Source organism: Chelonoidis abingdonii, chromosome 8, assembly GCF_003597395.2.
Source record: "Chelonoidis abingdonii isolate Lonesome George chromosome 8, CheloAbing_2.0, whole genome shotgun sequence".
Taxonomy (NCBI): Eukaryota; Metazoa; Chordata; order Testudines; family Testudinidae; genus Chelonoidis; species Chelonoidis abingdonii.
The window spans coordinates 104,160,775-104,183,827 of NC_133776.1; the positions used below are offsets into that span (position 1 = coordinate 104,160,775).

The following is a 23,053-nucleotide window of genomic DNA, read 5'->3' on the forward strand; positions in this document are numbered from 1 at the left end:
AAGGGAATCAATTGCCTTTTATTGGTGGCCCGTTATTCAGGTTGGGCTGGATCCGCCATCCCCGGGCCACGCGCATGGCACTAGGGCAGCATGACTCTCCGGCTGCTGTTCCTCGCTGCCATAAAACGCCTCTTGTTCCTCAGGCCGGAGAATCTCTCATCCAAGGTCAGGCTGGTCTGCAGGGGAAAGGGAGGGAACAGCGTGATTCACACCCAGATCTGCAGGGGGTATTGATTAAAACACGCCAGGAATGTGCTTCTGCAGCCAGCTAGTCAATTAAACTATCCATCACATGGAGTTGTGCAAGGAGCTTGATTAAATGCATTTGGCTGGAAAACCTCCATCAGCACCAGACCCGACCACTAAAGTATCCTCAGTAAGGACCGGAACAAGCAGGGGGCACCTGAGTGCACAGTATCTAGTAATGCCGTGCTGGCAAGGAACTTGAGTAACCGCGAGGGAAGATAAAGCAGGAGCTTGGAGCTATGCTGGGGCGCTGTGGCCATGACTGGGTATGACAGTGTGGAAGCCAGAGCTGTGCGAATAACCAACGTTTTGATTCAGGAACCAAACTGGAAAATCCCCAAACATGATTTCAGGTTGAACACAATGTTTAGTTACCAAGATATTTTTTTTTAACTTTTTAAAATATAAAATTGAAATAGTAAAATTCAAACAAAAAGGGGTTTTGAATCCAAATGGAAACGTTTTGTTTGGAAAATCCAAGTGGTCACACGGCAACCATGCCCTGCGGCTGTGCAGCACTGAGCATGGCACGTCCAGCTGATCTGAGCATTCACACACTCGTGCCATCCGCTCTACCTGATTCGCCATCGCACGGAAGTTGAATCTTAGCGGCACTCCTCGAGGCTGGGGCTTGGCTGTCCTTGGCTGGAGTCTTCTGCCTCTGAGGAACGGCCGCTTGCCTCCCGGCCTGTCGAATGGACGGAGCGTTTACTTAGCAAGCGAAGGTCACTCATTTTCTATCACTATCTAGCAGCAGGCAGCTGAAAGGGCCACCTGCATCTCCTTAGCCTGTCTGGGGGTATGGTTCACTACAGCCTTGATGAGTGTGATTGACAGTGGAGAGTTGCCAGTGCAGCTTAGCCCCCAGCAGGCGTGCAGCACTGGGGCTAAAGGGAGATGCAGTCTGTGCCACAGCCCAAGGCAGTGGAGCCCAGCCCTCCTCCACTGCTACTCCAGCCCCATGGCGATGGGGTTGCTAGTTGCTGACTGCACTGCCACAGCACAGCACTAAAGTCCCTCTTCCAGCCAGGGCCTGGAGCAGCATCTCTCTCCAGTGCTCCTCTGTGGACCCACAGGACCCCACTGGCCAGTGGTGTCTCTCCAGCGGTTACACAGTATCAGCTACCACCAGCAAATGGAGCTGCCCCTTGAGTTCGAACAGACACTTAGATTCTGAGGTCCCAGGTTCGCTACCCACCACTAGTTCCACAAGCACTGTCCCTGCAGATCAAGCCAAGTAATGAATCAGTGGGAAGAAATTGCAATCTGCTTTCAGTTATTCCAGGAGCAGAAAGAGGTCATATTGTCTGGAAATTTTAATCTGAATTCTTCACTCAGCTCTAAAGTGGAAAAGGGATTTCAGGGGGACCTTTTCAGCGTCACAGATCTTAACAGCTTGTCTAAAACCATACACCATGGCCATGTGCTCACATATTGGTGTGGCTTGCCTGACGATTACAGACAGAAATGGTTAGAACTGCTCCAGAGCTGGGCTGTAGCTGCCACCTGCCAGGAAAGAGACAGTTAGACCATATGGTTTGCATAGTGATTGTGTGTGTCTTTTTTAATTCTCTCAATTACCTTCTCATCCATGGTCGTTTCCCTTCTGTATGTGGTTCTATTTGCTGTAAAATAAAATGCAGGAGAGAGTGTGATTTTAGAAGCTGTCCCTCCGAGAAATAATTCCCTCTAAAGTAGCTTAAAATAACGATTTGTACACAGAATATCACCACTCTATGGTGAATGGTCCTTTAGAATATTCACTGACTACTTATGCTAAACACTCTGTTCCACCTCGTATTTGCTGTGATGCTGGGAGCACCTTCCCCAGACCTGAAGAAAAGCTTGTCTATCTCCCCACCAGAAGCTGGTCCAATAGGAGAGATTCCCTCACCCGCCATCTCTCTCTAATATCCTGGGACTGACATGGCTCCAGCTGCATATCCCCAGTAAGGCAGTGAATTTGGTTTTCACTGTAATGTATGGATTAGTCGGGGCTAATTTTGCTCTGTTCCTTCTGTCCAAGCAAACCTGATTTTATCACCTATTCTACTGTTATTAGCCAAAGGCCAAAGTGGTAAGCTGACACTCTGTGTTTGTAATCAGCAGCGGCTCCAGGCACTAGTGCTCCAAGCACGTGCCTGGGGCGGCAAGCCGCGGGGGGAGCCCTGCCGGTCCCTGCGAGGCGAGGGCAGCAGTCAGGCAGCACTCGGCAGCATCCCTGCGGGAGGTCTGCAGGTCGCGCGGATTCGGCAGTAATTCGGCGGCGGGTACGCCAAAGCCCCAGGACCAGTGGGCCTCCCGCAGGCAAGCAGCCGAAGTCGCAGGACCGGCAGACCTCCCGCAGGCGAGCCACTGAATCCGCAGGACCGGGGACCCCCCGCAGGCAAGCAGCCAAAGGCAGCCTGCCTGCCATGCTTGGGGCGGCACAAAAGCTAGAGCCGCCCCTGTTTGTAATGCAGCATTATCATTTAGTGCACACTGCTCTGGGGCTGGGTCCTGAACATACTGATGCCCTCGAATGCCCATGTGCTCTTGTTTGCATGTGGCTGCAGGATTAGGGCCCACAGAGCAATGCCAACAAGCATCTCAGTAATTTGCCTTGAACAAATTATCTGAATGTTCACTATTGTAAAGGGCATGATTGTCCATAGGCATTGGTCTGATCTCTGCCAGTAGGAGGAGAGTTACTGAGGCCAGAAATGGTTGTGACCTATTCTACGCAGCCCCCAGGAGCAAGTCCCCCCAGCCTGCATTGACAGACTCCGGTGAGCAGGGCACAGAGTGCTCCAGGACAGCGGTGTCGACAGCCCTTTGAAGATGCTAGGCTTCACAGTCCACCCCCAGCCTGAGCTGCAGCTTCAAAGCGCGGTCTACACAGCTGTGTTCAGCATGCGCCCTGCTAACCCAAGGCTGTTGACCCAGGCTGGAGGTGCAGTGCTGTGGGCTGTGCACACACACCCTTAGAGGCCGGCATCAGGACACGTAGACATGTGCAGGACACTTAGAACTGAGTGAACAGCATAAGAGCAACTACGGCCCCGATCCTGCATATGCTCACTCGCTTTTGGAATATAGGCCCAGCTGGATTTCAATGGGTGAGGGGCCTTTGAGGCTCTGGGCCATGCGCTCTGTATAACCACGGCTATTTCTCCCAGCTAATTGCAGAAGCAAGGATTCACATGTGGGAGGGAGGGAGACAGGACGATTCACATTTAAATAATTGTCAAGCTTGTCAGATCTTACAAGAGCCTGTCGCACACTGACCCCTCTGGTAAAGCTGACTTTGGATTGTCTCTGCTGGAAGGCTGGTCTCCTGTTTAGCGTGAAAGGCCTGCAATTAAAAGAAAAGAGGCAAAGTGACAAAACGATTGCCTTGAGAAGGAGCATTGGGAAAGGTTTAGTCATCAGCTTAACAGGAAATAATCTAACCAGGTTTGATTTTAAAACACGTTAAAAGCAAACCAGGAACTGCCAGCTGCCCAGGGCTGCCAACGTTGCTGCTACGGGTAAGATGTTCCAAACGCTTCTCGTACAGAGCTGGAAGGACCCAAAGTCTCTTGGGCAGCTCTGCACTTGGCCTAACAGGAGTTATGCCATGGGACCGTGTGCTGGGATGAGGCTCCTGTGCTGCTCCCTGTACACTGTTATTCCCTTAGGAGCGGATCAAACAGTCAGTTTTATTCCCAGGACAATTTCTGAATGAAATGACAAACTAAAGTTTGGTGTTTTCCAAAAAGAAAAAAATGTCAACTTTCAATTCTCAGATTTGGGGTTTCTTCCCTGCCTCCTCCTCCTCTCTCTCCATATTTTAATTTGGGGGAAGGGAGTAAAAAAGGAAAAGGGACGGGACAGAAATTAGAAAACCAAAACTTGTCTGCAGAAATGTTTTACGCATTCAAACACTTCAGTTCAAAAGGAAAGGAACATTTTGGTTTTGTTTCAAATATTTTCATCAAAAAATCACATTTTATTGACATCAAGCTGTTTTCGTGAAAAATTCCGACCGTCTCCAGCCGCTGCACTGAATCCTGCCCCTTGCGCCCCTATTCCCCAGGACACAGTAGTGGGTCATTGAGCTCACTCACGCGTAGTGCAGCAGGTGACTAGTGGAGCCCAATCTACAACTCATACTGGCAGAGAAGTAACAGGGTGAAATATTGTGGCCTATGTTATAAGTCAGACTGGTCCCTTCTAGCCTTAAAATGTCTGAAGAGAGCATCAGCCTCAGCTCAGAATTTCCCTGCTCTCCTTATTTTCAGTCCCTTGGGCCGAGATTCAGATCACCTTGCTGGTGTCAGTAGTACCTTCTCCATGAGTAGGCTCACTGGTTTCAGTGGGGCTACCTATGCAGTGAGGTACAATATAGTGTGAATTAGGCTACTGGATTCTGGCTTTTAAGGTTTTAGCATCTTTCCTTTATTTTATTTTCAAGTAAAATTTTCTGTTTTTATAAAGGCAAAAGTAACAAGTGCAATCAAAGTGTCAGACAAAATGTTTAATACAAGTTGAAATTCTAATGTATTTATTAACGGTGACAGAGGAAATGTCTGGTTATTAAACCCAAGCATGCAGTGAGCTTATTTCCAAGTGATTTAGCAGTACAAGAAGGAATATTTCATAAAGTACAGTGCACTCCATGGCTACTGCACCTCGTCAGTCAATGCAGAACGAGAGGAGATTTAATAGCACGAGACAGTCTTCCAAATTGACAAGGAAATAATTTCTCAGTCAGATCAATGTACCAGACTGTTTACCTTCTAGCTGGGGCTTGGCCAGGGACTCCCGCTGTCCTGAATCTCTTGGGGTGCTGGGGTAGCCGTCTCTGTGCTTCAGGCTGTCCGCTGTCACTGCTTTTTGTAAGCACTTCATCATGCTGGTTGCCCTAAAACATAGCAACAGTTCACTTGCGATCAACTATAGTTGCCGTGTTTGCTTTCTCAGTAGCCAGAGAAAAGGGTCACCAGATATGACAAAGCAGGGGATTAGTCTCTACCAGAATACTCGTATGGATGTTGTTCCTGATCTGTCCCCAGTCACACTGCCATGGGGGTCAGGCCGTGCTTAAATCTATTTTTTTGTTTGCTGGACTGACTTGCTTCCCTTTTGTACATGGTTGTACTTGGTTTGCTGGAAAGACTGAGTGTGTCCAAGCAGTCTGCATTTCTCATCACATCATTCAGGATGGGCTTTGTTTGGCAGTTTTCAGGGAGATTCATCCTTGGAATTGACTCATTCCCACTGTCCCCATGTTAATTTCACTGGGACTGACTTCTCTCCTGTGTAGGGCAGTTGCAAATGTGTCAGTCCCAGGATATTAGAGACAAGGTGGGCGAGGAAATATCTGTTATGGGACCAGCGTCTCTTGGTGAGAGAGCCAAGCTTTCGAGCCACATTGAGCTCTTCGTCAGGTCTGGGAACAGTACTCCAAGGGTCACCGTGTCACTTATTTCCTATGTGACTTTTGTATTATTATGAAAGATCCTGATGTGTAAGTGTTTTTTCTTCTTTGATAATTGACATCGTATTTAATTGATCCCTTAAGCTTATTAAATCCTGAGATGTTTTGTGATCTTTCCCACTATGACATGGATATTTCCACTGATCTATGATATTGTAGCAACTTCTTTTCCTCAATCATGTCTCTTTTTTTAACTGTAATTAACAATTTTTTGAAATTTTGAATGACGGGATAGAACGTTTCAAAGAGAGTGTGTGGGTGTATTATATTTCATAGGGAGGACAGAAATGCCAAAACTTGTTTGTGGAGACACAGGATTATGCAAAGACAGTATGACCCTAGGTCACAACCCCCCTGAAATCCTGCCTCATTCAATAAACTACTGCTTACTGTTCACCCATGCACTGAAATACCTTGCTGGATCAGAGCCTTAGAATGTGGAAGAACAGATGCCTCAAAAGATCCCCATTCAGTAAAGCAGAGCTTCTGCATTTCTTCTAAATACTGCTACTTACTACCCCCCGTATGTCTGTAGGATTATCTCCATCTCACTGTCACCACACACTAACCGACACATGTTTCCGCAGACTCCTACTCAGTTAATTTCTGTGGAATGAAAGCTACCTTAGAATTATGCTTCCTAGCAACTACTTCCTATTTTCTCTTAATATCCTGCCATAGTCATTTACATGCCCTTTGAATAAGTACCGAATTCTATACACATGCAGATGCAGTGCTGCCCTTGTTTACTATCAGGAGATTGTCATTATTGAGTTATCATTAGTTTTAAAAAACGTATTGAGCACATGTGAAGTACTATTTTCAAACCTTCCTAATTCACCCAAATCAAAATGGATTTCTACCACGACAGCAAAAGGCAACTGTCCTCCCGCAGGACTATCTACATGCTAAATTTCAGCTTTCTGTCCCAAACCATTTTGGTGTTAGAGATGTTCAAAACAAAGTTACAAGAATTATTTTAATGGTAAAGCTGTATTGTTCCCCTATTCTCTTGATGCTAAAAATAGCTGAATCACTTTTTCACTCAAACCTTAAAAACCAATCAAACAAAACCCCCCTTTTGAAGGATTTCAGGCTGACAGGGTGAAAATTTGAGAAAGTTACAAGTTACCCAAAAAGGGGAGTTTATCATGGAAGCAGTTGAGCAACCTTAACTAAAGCTTTCGCTAGCACCTCTGTAGAATCAAAGACTATTATCCATATGCCAATGAGCCATACAGACCTAATCTTTCCAGACCCACTGAAATCAATGGATGTCCTCCCACTGACCTCAAAGGGCATTGGATCTTGCCTTGTGTGGGCAAAACTGATGGTGACTCTTCAGCTCTTTCCTTGGGAGAGGCCACAGTAAGGGGAGGTGACCTGGAATCGCTGTCAGACAGGGCTGCTTTTGCATAGCCAAGCGGCACAGATTCCGTAAAATACATTGACACCATTACAAGTTTCACATCCTATAAGCCTAACTGGACAACAAAGAAAATATTCTCTGCTCAGACTCTCTTCTCTTAGGCAAGTCAAGATAAAAACCCCAGGCCCTTCCAGAAAGCTGTGACACTGAGGAACAGCTGTGGATTCCCCCCCGCCCTGCCTACCTCTTGAGCCAACGCCTGCCGGTTTAAAGGGCTCGCTCCATTTAATGTGGCAGCTACTCTTCCTCTTGGACCAGCCATGGCACTTCGAAATGGTCTTCTGTTATACGGCTGCTGTCCAAACCCTCTTCTAAATCGATTGGGTCCTAGGAAGAGAAACACCTGTTTTAGTATCCTTCACAACCTGGACTTAGGAATTTGAATGCTTCACCAAGTTCATTCACATGGACCGAAGGGTAACTCTGTTGACAGTGATCAGGGAGCTCTGGGGGCACAGCTACTCTGGGTTAGCATTGTTATCAATTTTTATTTTGAAAGCACCTCTTATTTCAAAATGTGTCTGGTTGAAACTTAGTGTCAGCCTGGGAGCAATAATTTTAATAATAACAAAATTAAAATGTACTGGATTTTCTTAGTACAGGAGCTTGCAATGTGTCTTGGAATGGTGGGATCTGTTTTGCTCAAAACCAAGTGAATTAATTTAAAAAAATGTAAGGGGGTTTGTCTTTCCAGTGACTCGATTTCAAGGTTTTAAAGCTGTATCTGATTTGATTTAGGAAAGGTCTGAATGTAAAGACTTAACTGACTTGTGGACAGAAGACAATTCTGACTTGTAATAAAGCCAGTACCTCAACGAGCCTTCCTGTCTGCCGCCAGAGCTCCCATCCTCACATTGCTATGAAATAGCTGTGAGATTCCAGTGCCCTCTGGCCACTGACATGCAAATGAGCGCACGCATCTGGAGGATTAACCTGCAAAAAGCTGGGAATGGTCGTGAATGCCCAGATGATGATGCTTCATAATTGAACAGGGGTCTATCCCCTTTTGTAGCTTTATAAATCTTTGCATAAATTCTGCATCTACCTGCTGCTGTTGTTGGTAACAAATGAGCAGTCCACACACACACAGCTTAAAGCCCATTTAGCTTTACTGATATTTCTTTTCTCAAAGCCTGTTCATGTTTTGTGCTTTCTGAACTGTAAAGAGAGAGTAAAACAGCTCTTAATCTTTAGGTGAAGTTATGGTGCATTGTAGTCTAATTCCTATATGTGATAAACTCATGTAGTCAGAATTGTTTGTCATTTTCAGAGAGGCCATTTCAGCAAAATGTATATTCACACTCGTGTAAATTATTGGTCGGGACATAGTTTCAAGAACAAGAATAGCTCATGATGCTTTACCGTGCTTAATATTTCAGTGCAGTTAACAAAATACTGCACGCTACATAACTTCAGTAGTGCAAAATGCAAAGCAGGTAGAGTCTATCTACAACACTGAGTCAATAATTCATGATGACTTGAGCAGCTAGAGATGAAGTGTTCTTATGAAGCACTGATGTTCCTTTGACACATGGGCCTCACAGGTGACGTCTGCACTGCAGTGTAAGCCCAGGGCTCAAACTCAGGCTCAAGCCTAATCCCCCTTCCCTCTACACACAAATTGCACTAGCCCAGGGCTGAGACCCAGGACCCCAAAGAGATGGATGGGTTTGACCCAGGGTTCAAGCCCTGTGGCTTTGCAGTGTACATGCAGTCCCACTGGAGTCTTGTTCTGGGACTCTGCCAAAAGTATCCCACAATCCCACAGGCCAACTTCCTGTCCCCTGGATAGTGATGTTTTCCCACACTGTACCACCAACAAAAAGCTGCAGTGGCCACATTTTGGGAGGACACTAGGAGTTCTGGGATAGGGGTGGCTGGACACAAGCTCACATAACGCAGTGTGGATTCTGGAGGCCCAAGTTGGGACCCAAGGTTCAACAATTCCTAACCTGGGGTTACACATGAGTGTAGACGCTCATTCAATTTGTGACTACCTGCATTTACGAAGAACAAATTATACCAAACCAGCTTGATTTCCTTCTGGGACAGGGTAACTGGTTTGGTGGCCAGGGACTACATAGTGGACATAACATAACTGAATTTCAGCAAGGCTTTTGACATAGTCCCCCATGACATTCTGATGAATAATCTGAGGAAATGCAGGCTGGATCAGTGGATACATAATCAGTTAAACAACCGCAAACAGAATAACTAATAATGGAATGATGTTGGATTGGAGGGAGGTCTCAAGTGGGGTTCTGTAAGGATCTGTTCTGGGTCCAGTGTTGTTTAACATCAATATTAATGACCTAGATGTAGATAGAGAGAGCATACTGATGAAGTTTGCAGATGACACAAAGCCAATGGGGGTTGCAAACACTTTGGAAGATAGAGCTAAAATTCAGAGGGATCTTGATAAATTGGAGAACTGGGCTATAGCCAAGATGAAATTCAACAAAGACAAATGTAAAGTGCTGCACTTAAGGAAGAAAAACAAAATACATAAATATAGAAAGGGGGAAAACTGACTTAGCAGCAGCGCTGCTGAGCAGGATCTGGAAGTTGTGGTGGATCACAATCTCAACTTGAGCCAGCAACGTGATGCTGTTGCAAAAAAGAGCAAATGCAATTTTTCACTGCATGAACAGAGGCACAGCATGCAAGTCACAGGAGAGTACCGCTCTACTTAGTGCTGGTTAGGTCTTAGCTGGAGAACTGTCCAATTTTGGTCATCAGTGTCTAAAAAGGATGTAGAGAAACTGGAAAGAATCCAGAGGTGAGTGACAAAGATGATCAGAGGGCTGGAATGCAGCCATGTGAGCAAAGGCCAAAGGAACTGGCTATGTTTAGTTTGGAAAAGAGGAGATTCAGGGGGGTTATGAGAGCCATCTTCAGATACTTGAAAGGCTGCCATAAAAAAGATGGAGAAAAGTTGTTCTCTCTTGCCACAAAGGGCAGGACAAGAGGCAATGGGTTCAAACTACAGCACAGCAGGTTTAGATTAAATCTCAGGAAAGACTTCCTCACTGTAAGAGCAGTAGGACAATGGAACAGATGCCTAGAGGGATCATGGAAGCTCCTTCACTGGAGGTTTTCAAAAGGAGGCTGGATAGCCACATGTCTTGGCTGATTTAGACACAACAAATCCTGCATCTTGGCAGTGGGTGAGACCAGATGACCCTGTGGCTCTATGATTCTAAGCCCTAGGCTCCCCAGAGTCTGCCAGCTCGACCCTGGGCTTATACCACAATGAAGACAGAGCGCCCCACAGTGAGTACTGATGAAGGCCGTAGCCCCAACTGGTGACAAGTGTTGGAAAGTTAGTTGAGGGAATATGGTCGTTCGAAGGGGAAAGAAGGGAAGGGCAGATGTAGGATGCTTTGGTCCTAACAGCGGTGAAGCACTGGGAGGGTACTGGCTATTATGAAGAGGGGACTGGCTGGGTCGATAGTCAGTGGACATGGTGCCACTAGATGGTGCTCAAGAATATGTAGCATTGTTCATAAGTTTTATTGGCTCAATAATGTCTTCTGGTCGTGGTGCCCTGCGAATGGCTTTCCTGTGCCACTCTGAACACTGGAGGCTCCACTGCAGCGGTGGCTGCAGAATGAATGAAGTTGGTGCATCTGGGCAGGGATAGAAAGCTGTGGCTTGATGAATCTAGATAATCTGGGCGGAGCTGGGGGCCTTCCTCCAGGAAATTAGCTTTACAAACAGATTCGCTCTGGAATCATGTTCATTCAGCATCTGAAGGAGGAAGATGCCTTTCACCCTCTTCTTCCACTGCTCCCTGGAACATTCCCTCTCACTCTGGCTGACAGAGGATGACTCATGGCCAGCCCTGGGCTCTCTCTCCTGGAGGTCCCAAGCTGTTGTTAACCTTTCTCCCATCCTGCTCTCCTTGTTCTGCCCCCATGGGGGTGTTTCTGTCTGCCCCTTTCTTGTTTTTCTTCCTCATCATGCCTGGGTTGTTCTCTTTGTCCCTCTCACCCAGCAGCCAGATGCCACCGTCACACTCCCCACCCACCACCTTCCCCGCAGGCCAGCGAGCCAACTAGCACAGCTCTGCACACAGAGAGAAGTAAAGCAGATTCAGCAGTGCATTTCCTTGCCACCAGGAGGCACTGAGCTCAGCGGTGCCTGTTCAGGGTACCATAAATCCTGCCTTAGCGACCACCTCTAAAGAGAGCCCATCTGTCACAAGCCACCTGCAGAGGCCACAGAACTTTTCCCCCTATAATTTAACTGTGAAGAAACTATGAAAAGTGACCAACTGTCATCTGTGACCAGTGAGCACATTTTCTTACTCCCTTGAGAGCTGGGCACCTGGCCAGCAGCTGCCGATCTCCACTCTGCCTTCAGAGCCGGGCAGCCGGAGAGCGGCGGCTACTGGACAGGTGCCCAACTCTGAAGGTAGCACAGTGGCCAGCAGCAGTGCAGAAGTAAGGGTGGCAATGCCATATCTTTGAAGAGAGACCACCTCTTACAAGCAACCACTTTTGCTCTTAGCAGGTTTTACTGTATTTCACTGGTGCAGCTGGAGGGATTAATACTAACAGGAGCCAGGGTCAAAAAAATCCTGCTCCTGCCAGTCAGTTCACACTGCAAAGCCTCCACTCACTGAGGCCTGAGTTTGTGTAAATCATCACTGCTCCATTGGCTTCCACGGAGCTCCCTGGATTTACAGCAGCTGAGAGTCTGACCCAGAATACACTGTGTATGTTGCTATTTTAAAAGTTGCAGACCCCACCTCTGACGTAGTGGGGCATTGTTCATTACAGCAGATTTTCCTAAACTCAGCAGGGCATGCCGCTGATAAGGAGACTTTCTCTGTGCTGACACGGGGAGCTCCAAACTGTGTTTGTGCAAAGCACAGCTATGCTGGCAAAGAGCCTCCTCTGCCCCAGCAAGCTGAGTTCTGAGAGGAGCTCCCATGAGAGCAGAGCTTGACAGTCCCTCTTGGAGAAGATTTAACACAAACTCCAATAACCGCTTGGCATTGCAGATGCTGTGGAGCAACCTTCACCAAGTTTTAGGCCAAATTGCAATACAGGCAATTGCGTTTCACCTGTGTAAATCCGTTGCTGCTTTATTCAGAGACTTAATTCCCTCTCCCTAAAGTGTTGTGTTGCTGGTACTTGTGATAAGAACTATCACACTTCAGCCCAGAACTGGCTGCATTTCAGGGCTGATTGAATTGAAGTAAGCCCTTTCAATGTATAAGGCCAAATTCTTGGCAGTGTTGAGCACCCTAAACTTCCACTGACTTCAACTCCAGCAGGGGCAGTGGGTGCTCTCTAGCTTACAGGAGCAAGTCTTAAATGCAGTTTAATCTGCAAAATGCTGAGGCTTTCAAAAACCATGATGTAAATTAAGAATAAGGGAATTTTTTTAAAGGAATACCTACACTAAAATTGTGACAGACTGTATCCCTATTTTCACAACTTTTACAAAACTATGATACATATTGTATAAAGTATGCCTTGTGAAGTATCATTTGAAAACTCACAATTTGCTGATCATTATTGTCCTGGTAAAATGTGTGGCAATGCTGTATGTAAAGTTATAAGATTCTCCTGTATGATGTTACTCAGGCATATTCCAAATCTGGGGAAGCAGCTCAAATCAGTTCCTCAGAGACAAAAGTTTAGCCAGCACCACAGCCTGGTGTCAGCATAATCAAATGGACTATCATCTGGTTAAGCAGCCATTCTTTGGCAGGAAGAAGGGTGTAAGCAAGGAATTTACATTTTGGCAATGAAACAGAACGGGGTTCCAGTGTGAACAGACTGGCTGTCACCCGACCCCCCGCTGGAAATGATTCTCAAAGAGGAGGAAAAGATATAAAGATTAGGAACAGAGGACACAAACTGCTTCTTTCCTCTCATCTCTACTCATAGCATCAACAATGTTTGAAAGACAAAAGAAGCATCCTTGAACTGGGTCCTGGCTGAAGGAGCTCAGCCAGACTGTTGTAAGCACGTGGTGAGAAAACCTTTTTTGCTTCAAGTTCACTTAGCTTATCAAGTTAAATATTAGTTTGCGTTTTATCTTTTATTTCTTTGTAACCAATTCTGACTTCTATGCCTCATTCCTTGTAATCACTTAAAATCCATTGATCTGTAGTTAATAAACTTATTTTATTGTTTTATCTAAACCAGTGGATGTTTGGATTGCAGTATTTGGAAACCTCCATTTGAGACAACAGGGTTTGTGCATATTGTTTTCTGTTAATGAAATGATGGACTTTCTATGAACTGGTACTGCACAGAAGGAAGGAGCTGGGCAGTACAAAATGCACATTTCTGGGGACAAGTCTGGGACTGGGAGTTTATGGTGTCGCTCTGCAATATAATTCAGGTGTGGCTGGCTAGCAGCACTCATATAATTCATCTGGGAGTGACATACATGCTGGAGACTGTGTGTGAACAGAAAGGAGTGGTAGTTCTCACAACAAAGCAGAGTAAAAGGCACCCCAGGTTGGAGAATTGAGGGGACACCGCTGTTCAGCTGTCCAGATTGTACCCTGCGGAATGTCACAAAAATCTTTAGTTTGACTTAGTTACCTCTGAGTTCACTCTTGTCAATGGCTGAACAATGGTGATTCAGGGTACAAGACCATCGACATCCTAAATAACTTTTTGTCCGATTTGCTAGGATAAATTAAGAGTAACTTCTTCTGAAACCGTAGCAAGTTGAGTGCTGCTCGTTGTGCTGATGGAGAATGTACCAAGAACAGGACCTATGCTCAGTACTCATACTGCACTACATACTGTTTGCACTGAGAAGAGAAATAGTTAAGATAAAGCAGAATAATCCTCTAAAACCATCAGCAAACTTGTTTAACAGCAGTAAAAAACAAATGGAAAAATCCTAAGATGCACAAAAGAAGTCATTTGAGCTTTGTGAATAAAAAGTAGTAGAGCCAATTTAGATTATTGTGTGGTCACACATTATTATTCAAGGCACATCCTAAAAATAATGGGTTCAAGCAAAATGACAAATTAACTCCAATAACTGAACTATCAGAGGGTAACCTAAGGGGTAATTTAAGTGTGTTCTGGGAAAAGGGGGGATTATGAAGAGTATAATTAAAATATGCAAAACTCAAAAGGGAAGAGTTGATATTAAGTCATTTTGAATTAGTAATTCATGAGGAAGGAAGGCAGGGAGAAAGGCATGAATTTAGGCTTTGAAAGAGCCTGGATATTCAATTGTTACAAATTCCTTTTTGCTAAGCTACCAAGAGCAAAAGTAGATATTACAACCATCCAGGATTAGAGAAGCAAAGGTTTGGGACAATGTACACTCAACAGAGGAGAGACAGTGTGGTTGGCTTCACAGGCCTCCTTCCATCCTAAACATCTCCTTAGTTCCTATGGCTGCGCTTTAGCATTTACATACCTTGTAGGTTGCGTTGCATCCAGGTATGGAACCTGGGTCTCCCATTCCCATATGCTGAATTCCTATTCTTGACTTGCTGCCTTCGTTTGTCCCCTACTAACTTTGCGCCTGTTTGTCCTTTCCTGTGGCGCTTTATGATGTCATCTGGATTGGAAAACACAAAAGGAAAAAAAACAGGGAAAACTGCAATTTCAGCTAACATCACATTCCACTGTGAGTACTTCTAATTATCCTCCATATTGAAAACAAGGCTTGTGCTCTGACAAACGAGGCCTACCAAGTGCTAAACGCCCCAGATCAGTCCCATGATGGTGGCATGTGTAACTGTAACTGTGAATGGAAGGTAGAAATGAACAGAAGTGTGGATTCTGTGATGTGCTGACCACCTTCCCTCTCTTACAGCTAGAAGTGGGGCATCCAAAAACTTTTTTCTGCTGTACCCTAGGGTCACAGTTTGGGAAAGTTTAAACACCCGTGAGCTGGAACGTTCCCTCACTACGTAAAACATTCTGGCTACTTGGGAGCAAATAAACACCTGCAAGTAAAGTAAAGTAAAATAACACACACCCCATCCCAAAGGAAAGTCACCATTAAATACATTGCGAGCAACACTGAGAAACCGAGCAATTCACACCCAATCTCCTCATACTTACACCAGCTAGACAATATTCCCATTAGGTTTGCTTTGGTTTTTAATGGAGAAAAGACCTGCAGAAGGAACCAATCCACTGTTTGTGATACCTTAGAGATGCTATTTGATAAGGTTAATTAAAAGAGAGAGGCAGGTTAGAGTTAAAGTATTGTTCCTCTTGTGAAGCCACAGCTATAGAGGATTAATTTAATAACTACATCTACTGCTGCTTGGCACCTGAATTTAATTAAGGGTCACATTCTGCATGGGCGCATATCTGGATTAAGTGCATGGAGATCAGTCCTTATCTACAGCGATGTCCCTGAGAGCAGACTTGGCTGTATGTGAAAATGGCTGTTGGGACTGGACCATGTATCTGCACTAGTCATACGCATCTCAAGGATGATTTAGGCGGGAATTGGTCCTGCTTTCAGCAGGGGGTTGGACTAGAGGTCCCTTCTGTCCCTGCCAGCAGGTATATGGGATCTTGGGGAGCAATTACCACACAGGTGGGGTGCAAAATAAACTTTATTAAGAAAATGCAAACAGGAAATCAATTAGGAGGGTTATGGGTTTTGTTAATGGTAGAACAATTGGGAGGGTTTCTTTTAGCAATAGTATAGGGGGTTCAATAGTGGGTACATACAAGTGGGGTACAATACATTTGGTAACCAATTTAACACTGAAGTATATGTAACAGTAGCTAACAATATGCTTAAGCCTCGTAATGAATAAGGATGGTGTCACAGCAGCATATAGCCAGACTAACAGGTTATGGGAAAATGTGGGTAAGTAACCAACTCTGACGTAAAACATGGTGTCACAAGGTTTATAAATGAAAATGTGAGAGTGTGTTAGAGAGAAAAAAGGGTAACCATGGGTTTTTGCGACTTCAGTAATACAATGAGGTGGGTGGGGTAATAGGGAGAGTGTGGAGGAAGGAGTAAAAAGAGGAGAGAGGAGGAAGACTTCAGAGGAGAAGCAGGAGAGGCTGGAGGTTTAAACAGCAAGAGAGCAGAGGGAGATTTAAACTTCAGGCTGGCAAGTTTAAACAGCAGAGAGACTGGAGGGTATTGGGTGACTGGAGAGCTCGGGCGGGCGGGCAAGAGGAGAGCAGACTTAACCACAACTATCACGACACAAGCAAAATCTTATCTATGACCTTACTTAACCAAGACTACACAAATTATGCAAGTACAGCACACAATGCAACAATTTCTGTAACCTAACTTCAAGAACAATACAAACAAATTTCTTAAACCTAACTTTAACCCAGCTATGCTGAGGTGCTGGCTTCAGTCTGGGTGGCTGCGGAAGAGAAGAGTGAGCAGCTAAGATAATAAATAAAGATATAGAGATATTTCACACGAATCCTTCACACGAGGGATTTCTTACCAGCCCCAAGGAGGGAGCAGCAGAGGTAAGAAGCCAGCAAAATCTATCAGTAAGGTGGGTACAGTCTCAAATAGATCAGGAAGGATCTCTCAGGCAGCAATTCGTTCTCCGTGGGGGAGAGGGGGGTTCAAAAACGGGGAGGTACACTCAAAAATAAACATGAGCGGACGGAAATGACCCCCCAGCAACCCCACGTGGCTGATCAGACAGGCCGCAATGCGAAACCTTTTGAAGTCATCTGATCGCGAGAAAATGTCTGGGTCTCTTAAGGGCAAATTGGAGGCAGTTTCCAGCAGTACTTCTGATTTGGCTCAGAGAGCGGGGAAGAGAAAATAAGTCAGGTGAGCACGCAGAGAGAATGTCTAGACGAAGTCCTGTATAGTGTATAGTTGACTCTCAGAAGCACGTATGGAGATGGCCGGAGGCTCAATGCCCCAGCGACCTTCAAAAACACCAAGTGGTCTTGCAACTGGACATTGTCCACCCTACACCGAGCCCAGGTTTAACAAGGTGATAACAGGACTAACCCTTTGAACAGGGCAGTGGTCCCACTTAGCACAAGTGGCCATCCCTTTGAGAAGGGCAATGGCTCTGCTAAACAACTTTAAGGGACCCTCCCTTTGAGAAGGGCAGTGGCCCTGCTAAACAACTTAACAGCCAGGGAGGGGAGGCCACAGGAGAACAAAAACAAAATGGAGTGTGGGGACAGCTGTAAGAGACAAAATGAAATAGGAGGATAGCTGTAACAGACACCTTCCAACCTGATATTCTATGATTCTAAGGGCAGAGAGATGTCTGGCCTCTGGTATAGCACAGAAAGCCGGGTGCTGCCCAGAGATCCCTTCCTTGGCATGCCCCTCACAAGGGGCTTTCACACAGTCCTCCCCTGCCCCCAGAGACATTCATACATTGCCCCACGAGGAGTAAAGAGGAGGCAGGGCCATGGATCTGACCTCCCGCTGTGCCAGGCTCCATGCAGTGTAATCCAGCTCACTGCTACCTCTGGGACAGTGCTGCAGCTCTGCACTACCTGTCATAGTGCCCGGGGCCTCCAAGGCACAATGAAGCCCTTGGTCCATAAGCAGTTCGCCAGCAGCCACCCCCCTGAGGATTGTAAGATGCTGTACAACCATTAATGAATTAATTGTCCCTGCAACTGCACATTTTACAGATGGAAAAACCAAGGCACAGCAATGATAAAGGCCTGAAAGTGGGGTGATAAATGAGGAATCACACTCATTAGGGGTCTGAGTTCATTTAATGTGACATCAGTAAAGGTGTATACCCCCAACAGTGTTCCCAGCTCTCAGGGATCTGTCATGAGTCTTGTGATGTTTTTTTCATAAAGCCCCAGCTCCAGGAGTTATGAGATTATGTGAGAATCTCTGTTTCCATTTAAAAAATAAAAGTAAATTTCTAGCCCTGCTGGTTGCAAGGAAAAACTTTGAAATTGTGAACCCTCTGAAAGCTCAAAAACCAGCAGGCAAATAAAAACAACCCCAACTTATTCTTATTATTTTAAAATCTCATGACTTTTAAGACAATCTCATGATTTTCAGTGACCTGACTCAGGACTTTTAACTGCACAGAGTTGGTGATACTTCTCCAGTTGTTTGGAACGTGCACTCAAACAGTTGGATGGGGGCACATGAGCTGAAAAGTGACAGTCTTACCCAGCATGCATCAGCACGGAGCACTGTAACAGCATGAGAGGAAAAAGCAGCCGAGCACTGAGTGGGGAAATACCTGCATTTCATGGCAGGGAGGTGGATTCTTTCTAACAGATCCCTCCTCTGTCCTACACCAAGGGAACCAGCTATTAGGTTTCATGTTGAACAGAGGGATTCAGTTTCCATGTTTGCCCCTGGCCAGCAGCAGCAGCAGCAGGTAGGTATTTTGGAAATCACCCACTGCCTGTACAGGAAAAGGGGAGAGCAACCCGCTGGCCCTCGTCCTGCTCTATAACGGGTTAGTGACTGGGACAGCGCCACCTGTCAGCTCTGAGTCAGCCTCAGTCCCGCCTCACCACACATGGCTGGAGAAAAGGGACCAGGCAACACTGCTAACATCCCAGACTTCCACAGAACACCTGCTGCAGGGCCTATAATTAGATCCGGGGGGTTAACTATTTGTTCAGTGGAGAAAGAGATACTGGGTCACGGTGCTCACAGCATGAGACCTGGCTATTAGTCATGACTTCTTTTGCTGGACTCTGTTGCCTTTCTGGGTGTAATATTATTGGTCCTGAGCCTGTACAATGCCACCCGTTCATATGGCTGCAGTTAACTTTTCCTTTGATTAAACCCTTATACATTTAAACCTAAATTAGTGGCATTTTGGCAGCAGGAAGGAGAATCTCTCTCTCTCTCTTCACCACTGTCTTACTCCAGTTTTTTGCTGGTTCAGCTCCAGTCAGGCACCTGTATTTCTGTTAGTTGCAGACTTCCTTAAATACATACCTGTGCCTATAGACCACTGTGATAGGACACGCTTTAGAAACACCTAAACTAGACAAAAACAGCTATGCACCTTAGGATGGAGCATGGTGTTGCTACTCTGAGAGGCTTCAGAAAGAGCTCATGTCCCCCATGTGGGTTACTTCGGATGTGCTTGGGAGCTTTGCACAGTTTTGGAAGCTAGCATCCATCTTTTGCAAACTCCTTACACTCTCCACAAGGCAGCATGTGGACTCTGGATCACTTTATGCATGTTTCAACTGCTTTTAGCTAAAGGATTCTGCAAAGAAACCCTCCCCAGTTAGCCAAAGGCTCCAGTTCTCAACAAGGTAGATTACAATAAATCTAAGCTTTGTAACCCAAAGTGTTTTGAAGTCTGGTGCAAAAACAAAACAAAACAAACAAACAAAAAAAAAGAGCAAGAGGTTCAAGAAATGAAAAGTACCTTTAAAATTTCATATTTCCAAAACTCGTTCAATTTGCCTCAAACTTTTCAGAAAGGTTCCAACCTGTCATCAGATAATGTATATGGAATTCCAGGCAGATTGTTTCAGTTTTCACCAAATTAGCGGGGGAAGGACTGTCAAAATCAGGCTTATAATGGAGCATTTACTTCACCGCTGCTTATGCAGAGACTGGTGGAAGGTGTTTTCTTTGATGGAGGTGGCCGCATGCCAGGAGATTTCCTAGAGCCATTATTGTGGGTACAAATATGTGCTCAAGTGCTTGTCATGTGTCAATCTCTATAAAAAAATACCAAGACCCAAAGGAATACAAGACCCGGAGTAAGTGAACAGTGTCAGGTTTGAGGGAAGCTAGACTCCCTGCCTGCTTTTGTGATTTTGCTACTCTGTCTGTCTGGACTGAGCCCCTGGGGTGATCTCAATGTTAATGTGCTTTAATGGTCTCACTGAAGTGTTCCTGTGAGGTTGGAGCACAGACATTTTTGAGATGCATTCCTAGCTGAGTCCCTGCTTGCTCCTGGTGGAGGTGGGAACAGGGAGCAGATGATGGGATCCGAAGACTGATGGAAATCGCTCTCCCTTGGCTGTAAGTGAAAAATACTCAGTTGTTTGCTTGACCACCTTTCCATGCTGAAAAAGAAATAGCTATAGCAACGGTTACCATGGGCCTGTCTGGGACCCTCCTGTATTTCCATGAGTAAATGGTGTAGAAAAGAGATAGCGATGAGGAAAAATAATATTCTGCTGTGTGAATGTGCATAGGAACTGAGTCTTAGGGCTATAATATCAGCATCTGCAGTGGAGTGGGACAGATCTTCGGTCAGTGTCAGAGCAGAAATATCTAGCTTGATGTGTAATTCGGATGATCCAAAGAAGTGCTCCCTCCTCCCTTCTGCCTTTGCGGTATAAACTCTATCACAGAGGCCTGCAGCAGTGGGATTAGGAGCTATGAATCTGCTTCTGATCTCCCTTAGACCCACTTTACATCGTGGTATCTCCTTTAACTTCAGTAGAGTTACTCCTGCTTGACAGTGGGATAAGGCCCAATGTAGCTGAAAATGAAGAGCCAAAGACCTGATTTTGATACTGAAAGTGTCTCCTTAAAGCTGCGGCCCCTACGTTGCCGAATTAACCTTCCCCTTGAAGTAGGTGCACTTTGCAGGGATCACAAATAGTGAGAGATGGATCATAAAGGTTCGGCTAAAAGTGAGCCTTCAAACCTGCCCTGAGCACCACCTTCCGTGGGAGCTCAGTCAGTTCAGAAGGGACAACCACACTTCAGAGGATCCAGCGCTAGGGTCAGTCAGAGTGACGCAAAACAAATAGTGAAATTAGGGGCCACATCCTCAGCAGCTGTAAATCAGTAGAGCTTCATTGAAGTCAGTAAAGCCACATAAATTCACACCAAGCCAAGGATCTGGCTCTGGGTTTTCTATGAAAACAATATAACTTTCTGTTGTTCTGCTCCAGAATTTCTTCTGTATCTGGATAGAAACAGTCCCGTGCAGCTATTAAAAGTATGATGCTAACCCAACAATTCAAGCCTGGCAAAGTTTGTTTATAGACTGGAAATGTCAGTGTAATAATTCTCCCAGATCTGTATCCCAAACCTCATGACTTAATAAAAGGACAGTTGTTTATGCCCAGATCAACATATTCACTGCCAGAAAACTGACTGGCCTAATGAGCGAGCTGCTATAAATAGTCTCAGCACCAAGTGACCACAGGCCCTGGCTCATGTTTTCATTTTGGCCGAGGGTTCATTTATGGGTCTCTCTCCAACCTGCTGGGTTTGAAACTTTCAGCTCTGAAGTTAGGTTGTGTCTCAGCCGCATTCAGAAACAGTTTTTTAAACTATGATTTTTTTCCCACCTGCTCTCTTTCTGCCATTTAACACACACACTGTACATTTATCACAGCCGTACATTCTCTTGGACTGTAACCTTGAGCTTTATATTGTATGGGGCATGGTCTGTATGCCTGACAGCCTGCTGTCTTTCTGCGTAATTCTATGGGGCACTGTCACATAACAGAAACCTCAAAATACACAGGGGGAAACCTGACAAAACAGCTATTCTGATGTTACTAGTCCTTGGGAAGGGTCTACTCCAGCTCCCTTTAATATCCATGGCAGTTGACTAGGACCCTAAAATTCCTAGATTATGCTGCAACTGGGAACTAATTTTACTTATAAAGGCCAAATTTTTCTAAGGGACATGACAGAATTTGGCATCTAATCCACCTCATCCAGTCAAATTGCACTAGATCAATCCCTTTTTCTTGTTTTCATTTATTAGAGCACAACTGAAAAGAGTCAGCATTCTTCCTGCTACAGTATTTGGTTTTTCACCATGTTCACAATATTCCTCCTCCTTAGAATAGACACATCCCAAATATCCCAGCAAAGACCACATGTCATTCCCTATGAACCTGCTCACTGGAAATACCCAGAAACAAGCTGCTGGGCTGGGTCTGAGCCAAACCCCACCTGCTGCTCCACCTGTGCAGAGGGTGTGGGGAAAGCAGCTCTACACCCAACAATAGTTTCTTGTCTCTGGTTTGGTTTGCTTCTACCACCAGACTCAACTGCCTGCGGAGCCGGGGGTCCTAGCCTCGGAGATCCCGGATTGCAGAATGCCAGCTGCGGCTCCCCGGCAGGTGAGCCCCGCTTGAGTCCTGCACAGGCAGTAGTTACAGGCAGTACAAGGAAAGGCTCAGAATCAGGTCTCGCCTTCCGCCAGCCTTTCTGCCCCTTCGCAGAGGGGCGCCGGCGATGATTTCACAGCACTGAGATTGTGCTGAGGGCCGGGCACCTCCCGTTCACTGGCAGCTCGGGCGGCCAGGCCAGGCGCTCTCGGACTGCGGGACACCAGGTGCGGCGCGCCCCGCGACAGCTCCGCCAGCCGGCCCAGGGTTCACCCAGCGGGGCCGGGCGCCGGCCCGGCCTGCAGCTCCGTGCCAAGCCCGGAGGGGCCCTTCGCAGGGCTGCGACAAACGCCAGCGCACGGGGCACGGCTCGGCCCGTCCAGCCAAGCGGCTGAGCCCCGCGGAGCCCAGCGCAGAGACCGGGGCTGCGGGGCCCGGCTCCCTTCCCGCTGCGCCCGGCGCACTGTGCGCTCTGCCTCTCCAAGCGCTCCGGGCTGCGCGCCCCGGCACCTACCCAGGGACATGTCAATCTCCTCCGCGCCCCGCTCCGGCCCCGCGCCGGCCCCCGGCTCCGGCCCCGCCGGCTCCATGGGCTCCTGCTGCGGATCCAGCGCTGGGACGGAGAGGCAGTGCCCAGCCTGGCCGGAGCTCGGGGCGCGCTGCCCAGCTGCCCGTCCCCGCCCGCCGGCTCTGCGCCCAGCTCCTCTGTGCGCCTGCCTGGAATGTGCCGGGCCGGAGAGTGCCAGCGGGCCAGCCAGCACCCGGCACCCATCCGGTATCCTCCCTGGCAGCCCATGCCTGGCACCCACCCCGGGTACCCTCCACCTGGCACGCTGCCCGATGCAGCCCATCCCGGGACCACCTCCGGGTTTCTGCGCCTTGGCACCATCCTGGCCACCACCCCGGTTCCGGGTCCCT

General features: G+C 46.7%; 1 protein-coding gene across 1 annotated transcript; it reads right to left on the reverse strand.

The window, feature by feature from the left end:
* LOC116822525 (UAP56-interacting factor-like) lies at positions 1-22,763 on the reverse strand. Its single transcript, XM_032776460.2, has 9 exons — positions 22,650-22,763; positions 14,544-14,687; positions 7,321-7,463; positions 5,004-5,131; positions 3,493-3,580; positions 1,828-1,871; positions 1,678-1,752; positions 823-934; positions 1-176 (listed from the first exon to the last, which is right to left on the reverse strand). Exons 1-9 carry the CDS (start codon positions 22,723-22,725, stop codon positions 81-83), a joined length of 906 nt encoding a protein of 301 aa, XP_032632351.1. The 5' UTR covers positions 22,726-22,763; the 3' UTR covers positions 1-80.
* Positions 22,764-23,053: the final 290 nt, after the last annotated feature.